Source organism: Balaenoptera physalus (assembly GCF_965194825.1).
Source record: "Balaenoptera physalus genome assembly, chromosome: 19".
NCBI classification, from domain to species: Eukaryota; Metazoa; Chordata; class Mammalia; order Artiodactyla; family Balaenopteridae; genus Balaenoptera; species Balaenoptera physalus.
In genome coordinates this window covers 9334120-9353576 of record NC_138900.1, presented here as the reverse complement: position 1 = coordinate 9353576, position 19457 = coordinate 9334120, and the positions used below count along the sequence as shown (strand labels likewise).

The window sequence follows — 19457 nt, the reverse complement described above, 5'->3', positions numbered from 1 at the left end:
GGGCATGGGCTCTGGATTGGTTGGTTGGTTTGCATTTGAAGAACACGTTCAAGGACAAGCATTGTTCCCTTTCTCTAGGAATTGCCTAACCCTGGGAAGGGCAGTCCCTCAAGGGTCAGCAAGCCCCCAGATGTCAAAGCATCAGAGTACAGAAAATAAAAGACATGGTTAATACAGTGATAAACATACAACATGGATAACTATCTCTGTAAGTTCATAGTGGAACTAAATTCCTCTAATCAGCTTGCTCACAAGGCAACCTGCCAGTTAAGGCAGCAGAAGCGTCTGTCTGGTGTATGGAGGTTGGAGGTGAGGAGTAGTGCTGGACGGATGGCCTGGGTACAAGTCCGGGCTCCTCCACTTCCCAGAGCGTGAGCCTGGGCAAGCCTCTTAAACCCCTGTGCCTTGGGTTGCTTATCTGTAAAATGGGGCTAGTAGTAACCTATTTCACCAGGTTTGGGGGAGGAGTAAATCTGTTCAGACATATAAAGGACTTAGCACAGTGGCTGAGAGGGGGAAGCTGTTAAGTGTTGGCCACTGAGATCCTGGATCCAGTGACAGTTGCGTTTTGCGTTGACAAAGAACATATCAGTCTGGTTTTAGAGCTCAGATTCCTGAACTTGATAAGTGTACCCAGCTCCCACAGCAGACTGTGTGTTCTCTGTGTGCTGACGAAAGGCTGCTTCAGAATGGGATGCCGAAGGGCAGACTGGTGAATCCACCAAGGTCATGACCTTTGGAAGACAGTACCCACTGTTCCCTGGCATCAACAGGGCACACAATGGAAGGAGTGTCAAAGGATTTGGAGCTACACAGGCCTGGGTTCAATTCTTGACTCTGCTACCTGTTTAGCTGTGTGTCTTCAGGGAGCCGACTTCACCTCTCTGGGCCTTAGTTTCTTTATCTGTAAAGTGGGGCTAATGCTTCCCATGCTGCAGATTCTTTGCAACAGAGAGAGTATACAGCTTGCAGTGAAAAACATAGGCTCTGAAATATTCATAGGAGCTTTAGTCATAAAGCTGCTAGAACCCAGATTTCCACTGAGAAGCGAATGGATAAATTGTGGAGTGTTCACTCAATAAATGATTACATAGCAACTAAAAGGAATGAACTACAGATACAGCAACACAGATGAATCCCCAAATCATGATGTTGAGTGAAAGAAGCCAAACAAAAAGGACACATCGTATGATTCTTTTGATATAAAACTCTAAAAAAAGCAACACTTATAGGACAGAAATCAGATCAGTGGTTGGGGGTAGGCAGAGGTGACTGCCATAAAGGGTACAAGGGGAGTTTTGGGGCTGATGGAAGGGTTCTATATCTTTTTTTCTTTTTTTTTTTAAAGGTGTAGGCTTATTTATTTATTTATTTTTGGTTGTGTTGGGTCTTCGTTTCTGTGCGAGGGCTTTCTCTAGTTGTGGCAAGTGGGGGCCACTCTTCATCGCGGTGCGTGGGCCTCTCACTATCGTGGCCTCTCCTGTTGCGGAGCACAGGCTCCAGATGCACAGGCTCAGTAGTTGTGGCTCACGGGCCTAGTTGCTCTGTGGCATGTGGGATCTTCCCAAACCAGGGCTTGAACCCGCGTCCCCTGCATTGGCAGGCAGACTCTCAACCACTGTGCCACCAGGGAAGCCCAGGGTTCTATATCTTGATGGTGGTGATGGTGACTCTAAAACTTACCACAATGGACATTTTAAAAGGGTACGTTGTATAAGATATAAAGTATACTTTCAATAAAACTGACTTAATGAAATAAAGAGTGGGACGGTCTGGAGGTGGGCTGCCTGGGTAAAGTCCTTCATTTTCGTGCCTCAATTTCCTCATCTGTGAAATGGGTTGATAGTAATCATACCTATTGCTGAGGGTGATCCTGAAGACTCAAAAAGATGCTGTCTGAAGATCAAGTGCTCGGTAAGGGGGAGGCGATTTTACAGGAAAGTTCAGTGTGAGATATGTGAATGCCAAAAGTTTCATAGACTCCTGAGAGAAGAGAGGTCTAACCATTGGATCGCCCTGGTGTGAGGCTGGCGACGAGGGGCAGGCAGCAGACAGAAGCTCTGCAGGCTGGGGCGGGGGGCATTTTAAAACATTTCCAAGGATCCCATCACCCAAAACTGACTCCTGGAGATCAGGACACTGCACAAGAATTCTTTCACTTCAGGAATAGTTATTCTTGAGAGACAAGGTCAAGGAATAAAACTTGAATGCTTTAATTTGGAGTTTTCTTCAGTCCTGCCAAAGAGAAGTCCAACATCAAGGTGTTGGCAAGGCTGAGCTCCCTCCAGAGGCTCTAGGGAAGAAGACTTCCTTGTCTCTTCCAGCTTCCGATGACTCCAGGTGTTCCTGGGCTTGTGGCCCCATCACTCCAGTCTCTGTCGCCATCTTCACATGGCCTCCTCCGATTCTGTACCACTTTTCTGTGTCTCTGTCATCTGCTTCCTCTGCTTCTCTCTTATAAGGACATTCCTGATGGCAGTTTTTGGGTCCACCCAGATAATCCATGGCAATCTCATCTCAAATCTTTACTTACATCTGCAAAGACCCTTTTTCCAAATAAAGCACCATTTTCCAATTCCAGGGATGAGGATCTGAAATCTTTGGGTAGATATTATTCAACCTGAGAGCCCCCTGCGCCCTTTAAAGGGCTCCACTATGTTGCTAAAATTGGGCAAACCGTAATTGCCGATCTGGCTCTTCGCTGGTATTGTGGTACTTCCAGTTGGTCAGGTTCCTCTGGGGACATTCAGTTCCTCACCTACTTCTTTTTTTTTTTTTTTTTTTTTTTTTTAACATCTTTATTGAAGTATAATTGCCTTACAATGGTGTGTTAGCTTCTGCTTTATAACAAAGTGAATCAGTTATACATATACAATATGTTCCCATTTCTCTTCCCTCTTGCATCTCCCTCCCTCCCACCCTCCCCATCCCATCCCTCTAGATGGTCACAAAGCACCGAGCTGATCTCCCTGTGCTATGCGGCTGCTTCCCACTAGTTATCTATTTTACATTTGGTAGTGTATATATGTCCATGACACTCTCTTACCCTGTCACATCTCACCCCTACTTCTGTCCAACCTTACCAGCCATCACCTCTGTCAGAGTCATTTGGGAAGATTTTTAAATGCAGTACTCCACCCCCACCCTAAGACATTCTGATCCAGTAGGTTGGACTCAGGAAACTGGGATTTCTAAAACTCTTCCCAGTGATTCTAATGTGCAACCAGACTTGAGATTCACTACTTTAGAGAAATGTGCCACATGAAGAAATGAATGAATGAATGATTCTTTAAATATATGGCTGCTCTAACTGCCAGCTTTGCTTCTGTACTCACCAAAAGCCTTCAGATTTGGGATTGGGGAGGGTGGGAGGGGAGGGCAACACAATTATGTGGTCAGAGTGTGGGCCACAAGGCTGCTTCCTGCTGTATGTGTTAAAGACCTACTATGTGCTGTCACTTAGCCCAGTGATATCTGGTTCAAAAGTGTGGATAATTTATATCCTGTTCATTCTAGATAGGGATCTGATTTCGGGACATTTAGGACAAATCTGGTGACTGTGCCAGAGTTACAAATGTCACCTGGGAGACAAGTCTTCGGGGATTGCCTGCCAACCTTGTTCCCTACCTCCAACCACCACAGGCAACAGGGCAAATAAAGGAGGCTTAAGAGTATGGGGCTGGAGGGACTTCCCTAGCGGTCCAGTGGTTAAGATTCTGCACTTCCACTGCAGGGGGCACAGGTTCGACTCTTGGTTGGGGAACTAAGATCCCACATTACTTAAAAAGTGTATGGGGTGGGACTTCCTTGGTGGTCCAGTGGTTAAGCCTTCCCCTTCCAATGCAGGGGATGTGGATTCGATCCCTGGTGGGGGAGCTGAGATCCCACATGCCTGCAACCAAGGAACCAAAACATAAAACAGAAGCAATATTGTAACAATTTCAATAAAGACTTAAAAAAAAAAAAGAAGTAGGAGGCTGGAATCTAAGAATCCTGAGTGATTCAAAGTTCTGCCACTTCTCAGCTGTGTGGCTGCCTTTGGCCTCAGTTTTTCTCATCTGAAAAATGGGAATAATACTTGTTTAGGAGGGGTTGTGGGATTAAAAGCGAAAATGCACAGGGTTGGGGGTAAAATAGGTGCTCAAGAAAAATGAATTATTATCAGTATTATTACATTCCAGGCTTGAGGGTTCACGCAAAGATGGAAGCTGTTGAGAAAAAAGAAAACTGACATTGATCTGCTTGTACTGATATGGAAAGACTTCAAGACATGCTATTAAGTGAAAAAAGCAAGTTTTATAGCATTAGATCTAGCCCAATCCCCTCATTTACTCATTCAACAAATATTTTGAGCTCCGATCAGCACTGTTCTAGATTCTGCAAATTCAGCAGCGAACAAACCAGACAAATATCCCTGCTCTCATGGGGCTAGTATTCTAATAGGGTGAGGCAATAAATAAATAAGAAAATACGAGGAAGTGGTAAATGATGTAATGAAAATAATTCAGGATGATGTTAAAAATCCTCATGGGTTAAATTCTAAAATTACCCATGCAAGCATTTTTTTTAAGAAAAAAAAGTGCAGAGGCATTTAACTGTGGTTACTTTGAGGGGAGAGGCTGGAGGCTTGGGACTTGGGGAGGGAGACTTGTTTTTCATTTTAACCTTTCTGTTACTTCAGCATTTTCTTAAGTGTGTGTGTCACTTTTATTAATTTTTTTTTAAAGTGGCAACCAAGTGTAGCTGGGTAGAGAGAGTTGAGCCATGTTTTGTTTTCTTCCTCCATTCTTTTTGGATTTTTCATTTCTTTTAAACAAGTATAGAAGTGGGAGCTATAATTATCGTTTTCTTCTGGGGCGGCTGGAGAATCTCGCCGGCCAAAGAGCTGGGTAACCTAAATCACCCACAGCGGAACTGCTCAGGGGTTGGCAATTTTTGTAACAATGTTTAACATTTGAGGGTTTTATTTCTAGGATAATCCTCCCCCCCCCCACCCCCAAACACAATTTTTACTAGTTACAAAACCCAATGCCTCATCTGCGAGGCCATTCCCACGTGGAAGCCTTGACATCTCAGAGTTGGATTCTTAAGCCAACATTCCTCAACCAGAGGTGTCGTAGAAATTTTTAGTTTCTGACCTCTACAAAGCAGCTTCTCAGGGAAGCTGATTTGTGGGATCAGGCCGAGGGAAGTTATAAGAGGCTGAGAGGAGGGGCTGCCCTGCTCCACCCTCCGCCTCCGCCCACCCTCTCAGAGCGGACCCTCGGGAAGGAGTGCATCTCCTCGTTGCCATGGAGAACGCTGGGAGGCGGGGAGAGAAATTGTGCAAAAGGGAGGGGCGCAGTGGCGGGAGGCCCGGTGAAGGGCTGACCCCGGCGGCTGGGATAGAGCTTGTGAGAAGGAGGAGGAGAAAATCCAGCGAAGCCTAACCACCCGGCTCTGCAAAAGCAAAAACAACCCGAATGAGCCAATAACTGTGAAAAGGTCTCAGCGAGACCTTAACCGTCCCCCGCCCCTCAAGCATCTTTCTTCCTTCCTTCTTTCCCTCTCTCCCTTCCCTTCCTTTTCTCTCCCTTCCTTCTTTCCCTAAACATCTGCCTGGTTCCTTCAAGAGTGAAATAAAATCACACGTGGTGAGTTAAAGTTACACGTGTTCATTTTTATACTTTATATTAAAGTCATTAGTTTACAGGTTTTGTTGCTATTTTTCTTTTAACAGTTCTATTTCGTTATAATTGGTCTCCTTTGTAATCCCATGGATGCAATTCTATGCATTGAAAAACTATCCTGAAAAGGGTCTATTGCACAGAAAGGGTTAAGGATTCCTGGACTGGAGCGCCCAGAAGAGGGTAGAGGCCAACCAGTAGTTTAGGGGTGGCGGGCAGTATGACCTTTCTAAAATGATGACCTTTGAGCTGTAGGAGATTGCCAAGAGGAGGTGGGAGCAGAACATTTTGGGTGTTGGGAACAGCAAGTGCAAAGGCCCTGAGGTGGCAGTAAGCCTGTGTGTTGGATGAAAAGTAAGGAGGCAGGTGTGGCTGGAGTGGAGTGAGGAGGAGAGGAAGAGAGAGGGAAGTGGGGAGATTTAATAGGGCTTCGTGGGCCTCAGAGTTACCTGGGAAGCTTTGCAAATCCTGGTCAACACATCCCAGGGATCCTGACCCACTATGTCTGTGGCCAGGTCTGAGGACCTTCAATTTAATTTAACTTACTTTAATAAACATTTTTCTTTTCTTTTCTGGCCCCGCCGCAGGGTTTGTGGGATTTTAGTTCCCCGACCAGGGATTGAACCCGCGCCCTTGGCAGTGAAAGCGCGGAGTCTCAACCACTGGACCTCCAGGGAATTCCCTTAATGAACATTTTCGATTGCTAAAAATCTAAGGAATTCCAAAGGATATAGAGTGAAAAGTACATGTCTCTGCCACCTCTGGGGGTCCCTAGTCCCCCTCCCCAGACACAGCCATTTGGGGCGGTACTTATATATGTGATGAGTAAACATACGCACCTAGACCCTTTGGCCTTCGCATGCGCACACGCTCACACACACGTCAGACTGTTTCAGATTCAAATCCAGGTTCCAATACTTTCTGGCCATGTGACCTTGAGCAAGTGATTTTATTTCCTCAGCTGTAAAATGGGAATGATCATCATATTACCTGTCTCATAATGTTTTGGTGAGTTAATTTCATGAGTTAATTCGTAGAGAGCACTTAGAATGATGCCTAGTACATAGGAAGTGCTCCATAAAAGGTGACTATTCTCAGTCACTTCTTTTTTTTCATAGCTGCCTAGTATATCACTATAAGAACAGAGCTGTACAGTTTAGTCAATTCCTACTAATGAACAATTAGGTTCATTTGAGACAGGCTGGGGCCTGGGACCCTTTGCTGCAGTGCTGCCATGCTTGCACCTGGACACACGTCTCCTCCAGCAACAGAATACAAGGAAACTATATGGGACTAAAAGTAACTGCATGCATGCGCAGTTAGGGCAAATGCTGGACAAAAGATACCAAAAAGTCCAACTGCCACTTTGGAAGAGCCCAGAACAAAAGCAGGGGGTCGGGAACAAAAGCAGGGGGTCGGGAGCAAAAGCAGGGGGTCGGGAACAAAAGCAGGGGGTCGGGAGCAAAAGCAGGGTACTGCGCATGCCCCCTGCACACAACATCACCTAAGGGGTGGGCAAACCATCTAAGCCACCGCTCCAGCCGGACCCCTGGACACACCCTTACCCTCACCCCATATAAGGAACAAGCTCGCCCCCCAACCCCCCGGCCCCAGGGAGCGAGCCAGCAAGGGAACCTGTTGTGTGTTCTCGCTCCCCCCCACCCCGCGCCCCGCTGCCGCAGGGGCCCCAGTAAAGCCTTGCCTGAATTTCTTGTCTGGCCTCTGATCAATTTCTATTGATTAAGGGGTCAAGAACCCTGGTCGGTAACACATTCATTCACTCAAAAATATTTCTTGGGCACCTACTGTGTGCCAAGCCCCACACTGCGGTTTGTGCAGAAAGACCCTGGTACCAAGTTCTCCACCCACACATCTCGGTATATAGGTAGGAACTGCTGGTACCAAAAGTCACGCGATTTTAAAACGGTAATATACAGTGCCAATGGCTTTCAAAGGGACTGTCCCATTAGCACGCCCACCTTCAGGGCTTGGCTGGAACCCGCACGTTTAGGATGGCAACTGTTTAGTTTGGGAACTGCTGCCTTTCTTGGGGAAAGGTGCTGACGTGGGCTTGGGCTTCGGCGCGGGCGTTCAGCTTGGAAGATAGGGCCCCTGAGAGGCCCGGGGCGCGGCCACACCCCTGTGGGGGAGGGGAGCGAGGGTGTCCCGAAGGGAGTGGACAGCCCCCTTGTCAGTCTTCCCGAGTCCCGGAGTGTAAGATGAGAAGGGGGAAGGTGGGCCTCATCCTGGGGGAAGGCGAGGAGAAGCTTCCTGCGCGCGCGCGCTCCTCGGCACTGAGCGCTCGGGCTGGGAGGCGGGAGGTGCGTCAAGGTCAGCCTGGACCGGGGTGGCAGCCTGCCTAGGGGCGGGAGACCCTCCTGGGGAGCTGGGCTGCGCCCTCCAAGCGCCTCGGCCATATTGAATAGCCACGGCTGAGCCGTCTTTGTCTGCGAAGTTCTCTCCCAAGTTCCAGGCACGTCCCTGGAACAGGAAGAGCCACCGGGCAGCCCCTGTATCGCAGCTGCAGGCGGGACACCCGTTTGCAGCTTGCTGTGGGCTTGGAGCCTCAGGACTGACCTCATCTCGGCTCACGTAAGCATCCTGGAAATTGATTCCCACCAGTCCTTGAGGGGAGCGGGACTTGATCAAGACCAGACTCGTTGCAGGCAGAGAAATTGGGAGGTGACACTCTCCCGGAGGCGCTGCCGAGACCCCACCCTCACCCCCCAAGACTCGGGTCTACGAGTAGTTTGGGCGCATTGCCCCCACCCCAGATTTCACCCTGGAGATTTTAAAGACCCTCGAGAAAAGCCATGTGGGGGGCTGGTTCCCCTGGGGCTTCCTCCCATCCCCCGACTGCCTGATCCTCTGGAGCGTTCCCGACGTCTGCAAAGATGTGGATTTGGACGTCCTCGTGGAAGCCTTGAAGCCCGTGGGGACCTTTAAGAAGATCGGCAAGGTGTTTCGCCGGGAGGAGGACTCCACAGTGGGAATGCTGCAGATCGGGGAGGACGTGGACTATTTGCTCATCCCCCGCGAAGTCCGGCTGGCGGGAGGCGTCTGGAGGGTCATCTCCAAGCCCGCCACGAAGGAGGCGGAATTTCGGGAGCGGCTGATCCAGTTTCTGGAGGAAGAAGGCCGCACCCTGGAGGATGTGGCCCGCATCATTGAGAAGAGCACCCCGCATCCACCCCAACCCCCCAAAAAACCCAAGGGGCCCCGGATGAGGAGAGTCCAGCAGATGGTGACCCCACCTCCCCGGCTGGTCGTGGGCACTTATGACAGCAGCAACGCCAGTGACAGCGAGTTCAGCGACTTCGAGACCTCCAGAGACAAGGGTGACAAGGGCCGCAAAGGCACGGGGCGTGGCAGGAAGGTGCGCAAAATGCCTGTCAGTTACCTGGGCAGCAAATTCCTTGGGAGCGACCTGGAGAGCGAGGATGATGAGGAACTGGTGGAGGCCTTCCTCCGGCGAGGGGAGAAGAAGCCCAGCGTGCCGCCAGCCCGCCGCCGGGTGAACCTGCCAGTGCCCATGTTTGAGGACAACCCGGTGCCCCAGCTGTCCAAAGCGGACAGGTGGCGGGAGTATGTCAGCCAGGTGTCCTGGGGGAAGCTGAAGCGGAGGGTGAAGGGCTGGGCACCGAGGTCCAGCCCAGGGGTGGGCGAAGCCTGGCAGGCCTCTACCAGGTTGGAGAGGGATGGTGCATCAGTGCCACGCAGCGCCAGCCTGGGGGATAATGTGGGAAATGCAGGAGATGGGCAGGTGCCTGAGAGCCCCCCAAGACGGTGGAGGCCTAAGATCAACTGGGCCTCATTCCGGCGTCGCAGGAGGGAGGAAGCAGCAGCCAGAGCTCAGGGGGCAGAGGCTATAGACGAGCAGAGAGTGGAGGCTGTAGATAATCAGAGGGTGGAGGCTGTAGATAATCAAAGAGCAGGGGCCATAGCTGTCCAGGGGGCAGAGGCTCTGGACAATCAGAGGGCAGAGGCCATAGCTGTCCAGGGGGCAGAGGCTCTGGACAATCAGAGGGCAGAGGCCCCAGCTGTCCAGAGGGTAGAGGATGCAGATAATCAGAGGGCAGAGGCACCAGATGTCCAGGGAGCAGAGGCTGTATCTGATGGGGCAGAGGCCATATCTGACCAGAGGGCAGAAGCTGCAAATAATCAGAGGGCAGAGACCCCAGCTGTCCAGGGAGTTGAATCCTCACCTGCTGGGAGGGCCCCAGGGGTCACCCCAGGATCTAGGACCCGGAAACAGGTCAAGACAGTAAGGTTCCAGACCCCTGGACGCTTTTCATGGTTTCGAAAGCGCCGGAGAGCCTTCTGGCACACTCCCCGGTTGCCCACCCTGCCCAAGAGAGTCCCCAGGGCAGGCGGGGCTAGGAGCCTCAGGGTCCTGAGGGCTGAGGCCAGAGCAGAGGCGGAGCATGGAGAGCAGGAAGACCAGCTGTGAGGTGAGGGCAGGGGTGCCACGGAGGACCTCGCCACCTGCCACAGTATGGGCCACTCAGGGTGCGTCCCTAACTCCGACACTTGGACAGAGATGCTATCTCCACACTTGAAAATGGAGGTACAGCAAGGGCCTGGCAGTGCCCCGCACATCTCCATCTAACACCCCTTTTTCTTTTCTTTTTAAAATTGTATCTCTCATGCATTGATTTAATTTTTTTTCACGTGGCTTGTGGGATTTTAATTCCCGGACCAGGGATTGAACCTGGGCCCGGCAGTGAAAGTGCCAAATCCTAACTACTGGACCGCCAGGGAATTCCCCATGCATTGATTTTTAAAATATAGACTCTTTATAGTAACCCAAGGAATGTAAATAAACCCATACAACGGGTTCTCATCACCCATGATTTTAACTTCTTCATATGCAATTCTAGGTGCTCAGCTTGAAAAAGGGAGAGAGGTGAGGGAGAAATTCCTTCCTCTTCTCCTTTTTCTTCGCCCTTTCGCCTGCACACTTAAACTCACTGCCTCCTGGAACTTAAAAAGAGGGCGCAGGTCAACATGCAAATAAAAGTGTTTACAAACTTATTTCTCGGCTGTGGACTCGGCAACTGAAGAATGCTCCAGGGTGATTTTGTCATACCCTTGTGTCCCCTCCCCTCCCGCCCTCTGTGATGGCGACTTGTGTTTAAGTCACTTTGCTTGCCATCCCCATACTCCTGGGTTCTGCAGGCTTGGTGGGTCCAGGGCCTGCAGTTTACATGCTTCGTCACATCTTGGCTACCAAATACAGAATAATCATCTGGGAAACGTGGCCAAAACGCGGGTTCTGGAGCCCTTCGTGCCAGAGCTGTGAATTGCTGGTGCGGGCTGTGCGGCCCAGGAATCTGTTTGATCAAGCCCCACAAACATCTCCTGGGGCAGCTTGGCTCCTGGACACATTGAAAAAAATTAATTGCGATAGGAACAGGGCAAAAGGTGGGTTGCGGTGTGGTAGTGAGCAGTATACTGTGACTGGCCCTTATAATCGGGAGACATCGGGTTGCTACATGCCATGGGAGCTGTGGGACATTTCTCTGTGTTGTTTTGTGTCCCCTCACCCAACCTCACTGGGGGAAAAACACGGCAAATGACCATGCCCCAACCTCGATACAGGCAGGAGAAAAGGGAATTCTTGGAGGAAGGTCTGAAGGCCACCTGGGTCCTCCTGAGGCTGCAGTCCTGGCCTGAGCTTCTTAGACCTGACTCAGTAGGGCTGTAGGGCTGGTGGGGGCGGGGGGACGAGAATACGCATTCCTAAGAAGTCCCCAGGAGACGTGGTTGCAGCTGGTTTCAGGACCTTATTTTGAGAACTGCTGGCTTACAGGAAAGTCAACTTTCGGCAGCCTGGCGTTCAAAAAACAGGCGGAGCTTTGAAGTTTCAAGGCAGTGGACCAGTGCCCCACGCACATTTAGTGCTCAAGAATGGCCATCGTCCCCTTGATTTTAACCATCGGTCCCAGAGCGCCTCCTGGTTGGGACAGTGGGCGCACCCTGAGAGCCACCACGACGCGATTTTAACCATCGGTCTTGGAGCGCCACCTGGTGGATAAATGGGCCACGGCAACTCGCCTGAGTTGACGCTACCTCCTCAGGCCTAGTTGTAGCGGGGCGGAGCGTCCTTTCTTGGGGCGGGACCTGCAATAAGGAAGGCGGGGCCTCGTGGGCAACAGGCTTGAGGAACCGAATAGAGGGAAAGGCTTCTCGTTTTCTGTTCCTGGAGCCCTGGCTTCTCCCTCCAGGCCGTTCTAGGACCAGGGCACATCCCCGGGAGTCTCAGGGGGCCCCTGTCTCCGTTTGAGCAGACCGAGGGGTGGGACAGCTTCCTCCTAGAGGTCCCAGGAAGGGGAGCGGGGCATGCTCCCGGCCTGTCTGCTCGCCCCGACCCCAGGGACCTCTGCACGCTCACAATCTAAACTCCAGTCACGTGGAATCCAAATAGACAGCCACCCCCGTGAAGGCAGGTGGCCTGTTTTGGAGACACGGTCTCCCCTACGCTTAGCAGGGAATCCTGGCACCTGAGCGGTCAAGGGTTACACACGAATAAACCCCAATCACCACAGCCCTGGCTCGGGGCTTTTGCACGGGCTGTTCCTGCCTCCTGAGAACGCTTCCCTCGGGTATCCGCCGGCCATACCCCTCCCCTCCAGCGCTGAGGGGAGTCAGCCCATGGGAGGTGGGGTGGAGGAGACCTGGTGGGACGTCCAGGGGGAGCCACAGGCCCGTGGAAGGAGCACTGCCTGGCACTGCAGAAAAAATCCAACACTCTGTATACGAATTGTCCCAAACTGAAAATGTTGCAAATAATTCCCACTTTTTGAAAACACCGTGCAGGCTGAGTGACAGATTCAGTTTCTGGGCACCAGCAGGTGGCTTTGGCCTTGAGGAGCTGGTGTATTTCTACCAGCTACACTTCAGATGGGCAGGGCAGGTGTGGGTCTCTCTCTCTCTTCCTTCCCTTCCTCCCTTGGTCCTGGTCACCAGAGCCCCGCCCCTCCCTTTCCCTCCCCCACCTCTTTTTCCCTCCCCCAGGAGCAACCCCTCTGCCTCTCAGGCTTCTCTTCCTGGAATCATCTCCTCCCCCTGCAGGGAGGTTCAGCCTTCCTGACTGAAGGCTCAGCTACATCCTGACACCCCCTGCGCAGCTGGGTGGCCGAGCCTCCATCACAGAGTCCGGCCCCCATCAGATTGGGGCGGAGGACAGGGGCACAGAGACGCTGGCCAGAAGCATGAGTCTGGAAGGGATCGGGGCTCTACGAACAGCCAGAAAGAACTCACTGGCACTGCTGGCCTCCCCCGGTGCCCAGTGTCCACGGACACGCTCACCCCTGTGCTAACGCGGGAGACCCAAAGACAATCCCGCTGGGGTGTCCCTGAGACCCCGTCCCATCACCTAGAGCTGCTGCCTCCGCGGGCGCCCGTTACACTCTTCCTTCTTCCATTGGGCTCGCTCGCGCCACCTGCAAAGGAGGGATTGAAAGGACAGGGGAACGAGCGGCGGGCGGGCGCGCACTTTAGAGCTCAGAGCGCACGGGTCAGCGGCTGCCGCGGCGGGGAGGGCCGAGGGGCGGAGCTGGGGCCCCACCGGCAGCCGCAGCCTCGCCGTGGCCTTAGCGGCATTTGGGCGGCAGCCTCTTGCCCCGACCAGCCTTCTTCCCACGAGCGGACTTGGAGCCGGCGGGCGGCCGAGCCCTGGGCTGGCCGCCCTTGGCCTGCGCCCCAGCGCCCGCGCGCCCCTTCCTGCTCTTGCTTCCTGCCGCCTCGTCCTGGGCTTCCGTCTCGGGAGGGATGCCCAGCCCGCCGGGGCCGCCGCCACCCCCTCGGGTTTTGCGGGTCCCGCGGGTCCCCGACGGGGCAGGAGCCGCTGCCCAGCCCGCCCAACCCAGAGCCCTAAAGGCCGTGCGGGCCCGCTTGGCCCGGGGCTTCTTGGACGCGCGGTCCTCGGGCTCCGACTCCTCGCTCTCCACGTCCTCCGACGTCTCCTCCGACTCCCTGTTCCTGCGGGCCGCCAGCAGCGCCAAGACCTCCCCCAGGTTGCCTTTAGCGCATCTGAACCTCCCGCTCTGCCAGGCCTTTTCCTTTTCTTCCTCCGTCACCTCAGCCACGTCCTGGACCGCCAGGAGCGCCACTAGATCCAGGAGGCCGCCCTCATCTTCCTCGTCCTCGCCCCAGCCCGCCAGCGGGCCACCGGGAGCCTTCTTCCCCTTGGAGGGGGTCTGAGGCTCAGCCACGGTGGAGGTGCATCTCAGCAGGTGACCGCCGTCTTTGGCCTTCCTCAGGACCACGGCGTCCACCTGGCGGCCTGCCTCCTCCACCTTCACTCGGGTTCCGGAAGTGTCCTTGGCCATGACGGACAAGACCTCGGGCAGGGCAGCTTCCTTGTCGCTCCAGCCCAGCAACTCGATCACAGAAGCGATTTTCAAACATCTCGTCGCGGGCGGAGTGGTCCGCGGGGTCTGTACAAGCCACAATGGCCACAAACTCGGGAATGTCCACCCCCTCTCTTTCTTGATCCCCGTTTTCCTGAGACTCGCTTTGGGAGGCGTCGCTGCCCATGGTCTCCTCGTCCGACGCGTCTCTCACTGCGAGTAGGGCCACTAAGTCTGGAATTTTGCTCCGGTCTTCTTTGATGTTCAGGCTGATCGACTCAGCCCCAGGGAAATCTTTCTCCATCTCCCTCTTCTTGGCTTTGTCCGTCACCGTTGCCAGGGCCAAGAACTCGCCGGGACCGTTCCATCATCTCCTTCCCTCTGGAGGGCCCACTTCCTAACGAGCTCCTTCGCGGCGGCCTGGAGGGTGGTGTACAGCGCGCTCTGTTCGCCATCCCCTCTCAAGTCTTCCTTGTCCACCTCCTCGATCACGATACCCAGGCTCTAGTCGGAAGAGTCTTGGGACTCCCGCTCCCCGACGTGGATGGCCGCCCTCCACGCCCCACTTCTTTTTTTTTTTTTAAAGTTTATTTATTTATTTGGTGGCACCAGGTCTCAGTTGTGGCTCACCAGCTCCTTAGTTGTGGCATGCGAGCTTTTAGTTGCGGCATGCATGTGGGATCTAGTTCCCTAGCCAGGGATCGAACCCAGGCCCCCTGCATTGGGAGCACGGAGTCCCAACCACTGCGCCACCAGGGAAGTCCCTCCACTTCTTGCTCTTCTGGTCAACCTGCTGCCTCTGGTTCTGTTTCTGCGACCCCGACGGCCCCTCCTAGCATCTTTGGCTGCACCAAGAGGGGGCCAGCCTCCCTTACCCCCGGCCCCGACCCCAGAGCCAGGGTCTCCGAAGCGGGAGGGGTGGGCGTGTCCCCGGGGGCCCTGGCCACTGCGGCCTGTGGGGGCCTTTTATCCAGCAGCAAGCGTTTCATCTGCCTCAGGACTCTCGTGCCCTCCGCGCTGTCCTTGCACAGAACCCTCCAGACGCCGTCCTTGCCCGGGATCTCCTTGGGGACGGCACCGTGATTAATGCCCTTCACAAACTCCATCAGGGCGGCCTTGGCCTTCTCGTCCCTCATGGCCCTCGTGTTCCGCAGCCTGAACTTGCCCAGGGGCAGCAAGGCCGGCTTCAGGACGGCTTCGATGGCTGTCTGCTCCAGGTCCTCCGGGATGCCGGTGACCAGCAGGGCCCTGTGCACGTCCACGGCCAGCCCCCTGCACCGGTCCCCCAAAAGGCTCATGGCCACGGTGCCGCCGCTGGCGCTGATCGCGGAGCAGGAGGGAGCCCGAGGCGGACGTGGGCTGCGGTCCCCTGTGCAAATGCCACTCTGGAACAGCGCCACAGGGCTTGGAGTTCAGGTTCAGGTGAATGTGGCAAGTCTCGGGCTCCAGCTGCCCCTGGGCGGCTGACGCAGCGTCCTTTCCCGAGGCCCCACCCCACAGGGGTCCTAGCATCCGCAGGAAGCTTACGAGTCAAACCCAGGGATGCCACCGGCCCGGCCCCTCCGCCCTTTGTTCCTGACAGAGGCTAAGTGACACCGCGGCGCCCGGGACAGGTGCTGGGGAGGGCGGCGCCGTGGGCACCCGGAGCGGCGCGGGGAGGGGCGCCACCCTAGCCTGCCTGTGGCAGGGTCTGGCCTTGCACCCTCTGCTCAATCTCAGCAGTTCCGGGCGACGGGGCTGCTCCGCTCTGCGCCTGCGCACACGGGCTAGCCCCGCCTCCCAGCCGCACCCCATCTCCATGGCAACACTGCGGGCTGGAGCCGGGGTCGGAGTTGCTGGGGTCTGAGGAGCCGGCTCTGGACGAGCCTGAGGAATGGAAGACTCGGGGTGGGATCACCATCAGTGATGAGCCCCAAAAGGCCATATTCACAGGGGGTGAGACAGCAATCAGGGGGACCCGAGCTCCTTCAGGGGATAGAGGCCTCCTTTCGGTAGAGGACCGGCTTCCTGCAGGGCTGTAATTCGCCTCCACAGTGTAGGTGGAGTTCAGGATACAGAGACGTAAATCAAGGGCTATGGGGGAAAAAAAGTGGTGGGGGGAGGTGGGGAATTCCCTGGCGGTCCAGTGGTTAGGACTTCGCGCTTCCACCGCAGGGGTCAGGGGTTCGATCCCTGGTCTGGGAACTAAGATCCCGCAAGCGGCGTGGCGTGGGCAAAAAAAAAAAAAAAAAAAAAGCCTATGGCCTCCCACGGTGGAACCAGGACTCGCTTAGAGTTTTCGGGCCTCACTCAGTGGGGACGGGCTTCAATAAGGGTACACAGGCCTCAGCTGTGAGGTGCGGTCATCATTTGGGGTCCACAGCCCTCACTGATTGGGTACGGGCCTCGTTCAATGAGGCCTCGCTCTTGCAGATGTTTCTGTAGCCATAACGATGCACGTACAATTCACCGTGTGTTTTTGTACACAGTTTCTGTACGTGTATGATCCTCAGTGAGATCAGACGTGAATTCCGCAAGAAGGCATTTCTGCTGACTGGGTCCACAGGCTGGGACAGGTGAATATCATAGCTACTCTAAATACACATCTGCATCACCATCCTTTATAAACCTCCCCCACCCGCAACTCTATGTAAATCAGGCGCTGTGGCCCAGCTATTGAGTTCCTACTGCTGCTCGCTGCCCACGCAGTGACTCTGGGAAGGTGCCTGGGCTTCTCTACGCCTCGGTTTGCTCCTCTGTGAAATGGCGATAACCATTAACCCTACCTCATCGGATCCTAAGGGAGATTAGAGTTGATGATCCATGAAAGCCCTTGGATCAGAGGTTGGCTCAGAGTTGGTGCTCCATGAAAGATGGCTCCAAGAAGGAAGGGACTTCCTTTCTTGAGAACTTATCATGATATAATCATTTAACATAAATATATAAGTTAATTTAATTGTTAAATAAATAAGTATATAAATAAAGAAGGAACCCAAACACTTCCTTTTTTTCTTTTTAACGTAGGAAGAGTTTATTGCAAAGTTACCATGGCAACTGGGCCTAGGGCAAACCAAACCGCTTATTCACTCTCCTACCCATGCCCCTGCAGCTCTTATTTTCCCTGCTTTCCTCTTTTCCTTTTGCCCTCCTGGTCCCAAATGGATGTTATCCTTCTCTCTAGAGCAGCGTTGTCCGACAAATATAATGCAAGCCCCCAAGGCAAGCCACATGCAAAATGTTAAGTTTGCTAACGTACACCTTCAATAAATAAAAAACAGGTGAAATGAATTTTAAGAACAGATTTCCTTTTTTATATAAATTTGTTTCTTTACTTATTTTTGGCTGTGTTGGGTCTTCGTTGCTGTGTGCGGACTTTCTCTAGTTGCGGAGCCACAGGCTTAGTTGCTCTGCGGTATGTGGGATCTTCCCGGACCAGGGTTCGAACCTGTGTCCACTGCATTGGCAGGCAGATTCTTAACCACTGCACCACCAGGGAAGTCCTGGCTACAAGTTCTTTGACCGCCATCTGGAAGCGGCGTCCACATACCCTTTTCTTGAATCTGAATCTGGACAAGCTGTGACTGCCTCGACAAGTATGGCAGAAGTGATGCTATGTGTCTCCCAAGGCCAGTTATAAAAGCCTTTTGCCCACTTCTCTTGGAATATTTGCTCTCGAGACCTCCCTCCCAGGACATTCCTGCTTGAAACTTAACCTCCATGCTGTGAGGAAGCCCAACTCACACGGAGAGACCAATGGAGGTGCTCAAGTCAACATCTCCAGCTAAGCCCAGTTTTCAAGTCATCCCAGACCAGGCACCAGACATGACTGATGAAGCTTCCAAATGATTCCAGACCTTAGCCATTGGAGTCACCCCAGCTAAGGCACCAGACGTTGTGGAACTGAAAAAAAGCCATTCCCCATTACTCCCTTTCATTATGCTGACCTACAGACTCCATGAACATAATAAAACATTTTTGTTTTATGCCAGTGAGTTTAGGGTGGTTTGTTATGCAGCAAAAATAACCAGCACACACCCATCCCATCCTTACTGCTTTGGACAGGTAACTAACCTCTCCGTGCCTCCATTTACGTCCCTGAAAATGGGGATCACCTTCTCTTAGCGTCGTCAGGAAGATAGGAGATGTTGTGGCGTGCTCGCGCCCAGCGAACCCCTGCAGCACTCAGCAAGTCCTATTGAGGTTATGAATCAGCGGCCGGTCACTTCCAGATCACCCACGGCTGACCATGACCGCAATGGGGGCAGCTTGCGTAGAGACCACTGCGAGCCCCAAGACCGTGTACCGTCCCCATCCCGGTGCCTCGGGTCCCTAATGGTCTGCTCCAGCTCACCCTGGCCTCTCCCCATCCCTCGCTCCTCCACACCCAGTTTTCCCCTCCCTTCCCCTCCCCCCAGAGTTTGCAGAGACGGCAAGGAAGGGGTCCGCTCACAGACTCTGGAGTCACACGGACGTGACTTGAGTCAAGCCAGATCGCCTGGGTTCAGATTCCAGCTCTGTGTGACTCTGACAAGTCATCTGCCTTCTCTGAATCTGTAAAATGTGCACAGTAAGAGCACCTAAACTTGCGTTTAAATCATCAAAGCGCATGTATTAAGAGATATATAAATAATAGCGATTGTTGTTCTTGCTGTTAGTGTTGAACCCCAGCACCCCACTTCAGAGCTGAATCAACTTAAGCAAATTATTTCGCCCGCGCACTTGAGCGCTGGGGAAGCGCCTCCGCAGGTGCGTCTTTAAGTAGCGGCCCTGGAGCGCCGCCTGGTGGTCAATGCGGGCGCTGCAGAACTTCATCTACTGCGCGCAGAGCCCCCCACTATTCCCTCCCCGCGGTTCTGGGACCTGGTACATCCTTGAGAGGGGGGAGAGTGTTGAGGGAGGGGGTCCCAGGTCCGGGCATCAGATCTATCTCCCCGCCCCGCCCCCCCCAAACTGAAGGGGCTGGTGTTGGAGGTTTGCTAGATTCACGGTGTGGCATCAGGCTCGTGTCAGTCCGTACCACAATCACACTAACACACACAAAACACACACTGGCTCACACACACTCACTTGCATTCACACAAAGGGACATTGACACACACTTGGACTGAGCTACTCTATTCCCTCCTACAAACACACACACACACACACACACAATTTGCACACACCCAGAGACATACACAGAAACCCATTCAATGACACCCCGAGCCTCGCCCCACCTACATCCACAGAGAGACACACACAGCCCTAACAAATGAAACACACAGATACACTACATATGCCTCAGCCCGAAACAGAAACGCCCACATCCTCATCTATAACACGTGAACAAAACCACCAACTCCACAAGGAGACCCCCAGAGAGCATGCAGGGACCAAGCGACGCCTCACCCCTCGCCCACTCTCGCCCCGCTATTGGAGCCGGGAAGGTTGCTTCTGCCCATGAAGGGACAGACCCCGC

General features: G+C 53.5%; 2 protein-coding genes and 1 long non-coding RNA gene across 3 annotated transcripts; 2 read left to right on the top strand and 1 right to left on the bottom strand.

Moving 5' to 3' along the window:
• Positions 1–7582: 7582 nt before the first annotated feature.
• On the top strand, positions 7583–10700 carry CCDC8 (coiled-coil domain containing 8). The gene has a single exon (XM_082437508.1). It carries the CDS (start codon positions 8659–8661, stop codon positions 10114–10116), a length of 1458 nt encoding a protein of 485 aa, XP_082293634.1. The 5' UTR covers positions 7583–8658; the 3' UTR covers positions 10117–10700.
• Positions 10701–10791: 91 nt separating this feature from the next.
• LOC309648648 (paraneoplastic antigen-like protein 8B) lies at positions 10792–15318 on the bottom strand (the record flags this gene model as incomplete). Its single annotated transcript, XM_082437509.1, is given in 7 exon segments — positions 10792–14074; positions 14076–14386; positions 14389–14524; positions 14528–14556; positions 14559–14588; positions 14791–14883; positions 14886–15318. Coding segments are annotated over 7 exon segments (1845 nt in total). The 3' UTR covers positions 10792–13261.
• Positions 15319–16451: 1133 nt separating this feature from the next.
• On the top strand, positions 16452–17982 carry LOC309648649. Its single transcript, XR_014256742.1, has 2 exons — positions 16452–16575; positions 17382–17982. It is a non-coding gene; the product is annotated as an uncharacterized lncRNA (long non-coding RNA).
• Positions 17983–19457: the final 1475 nt, after the last annotated feature.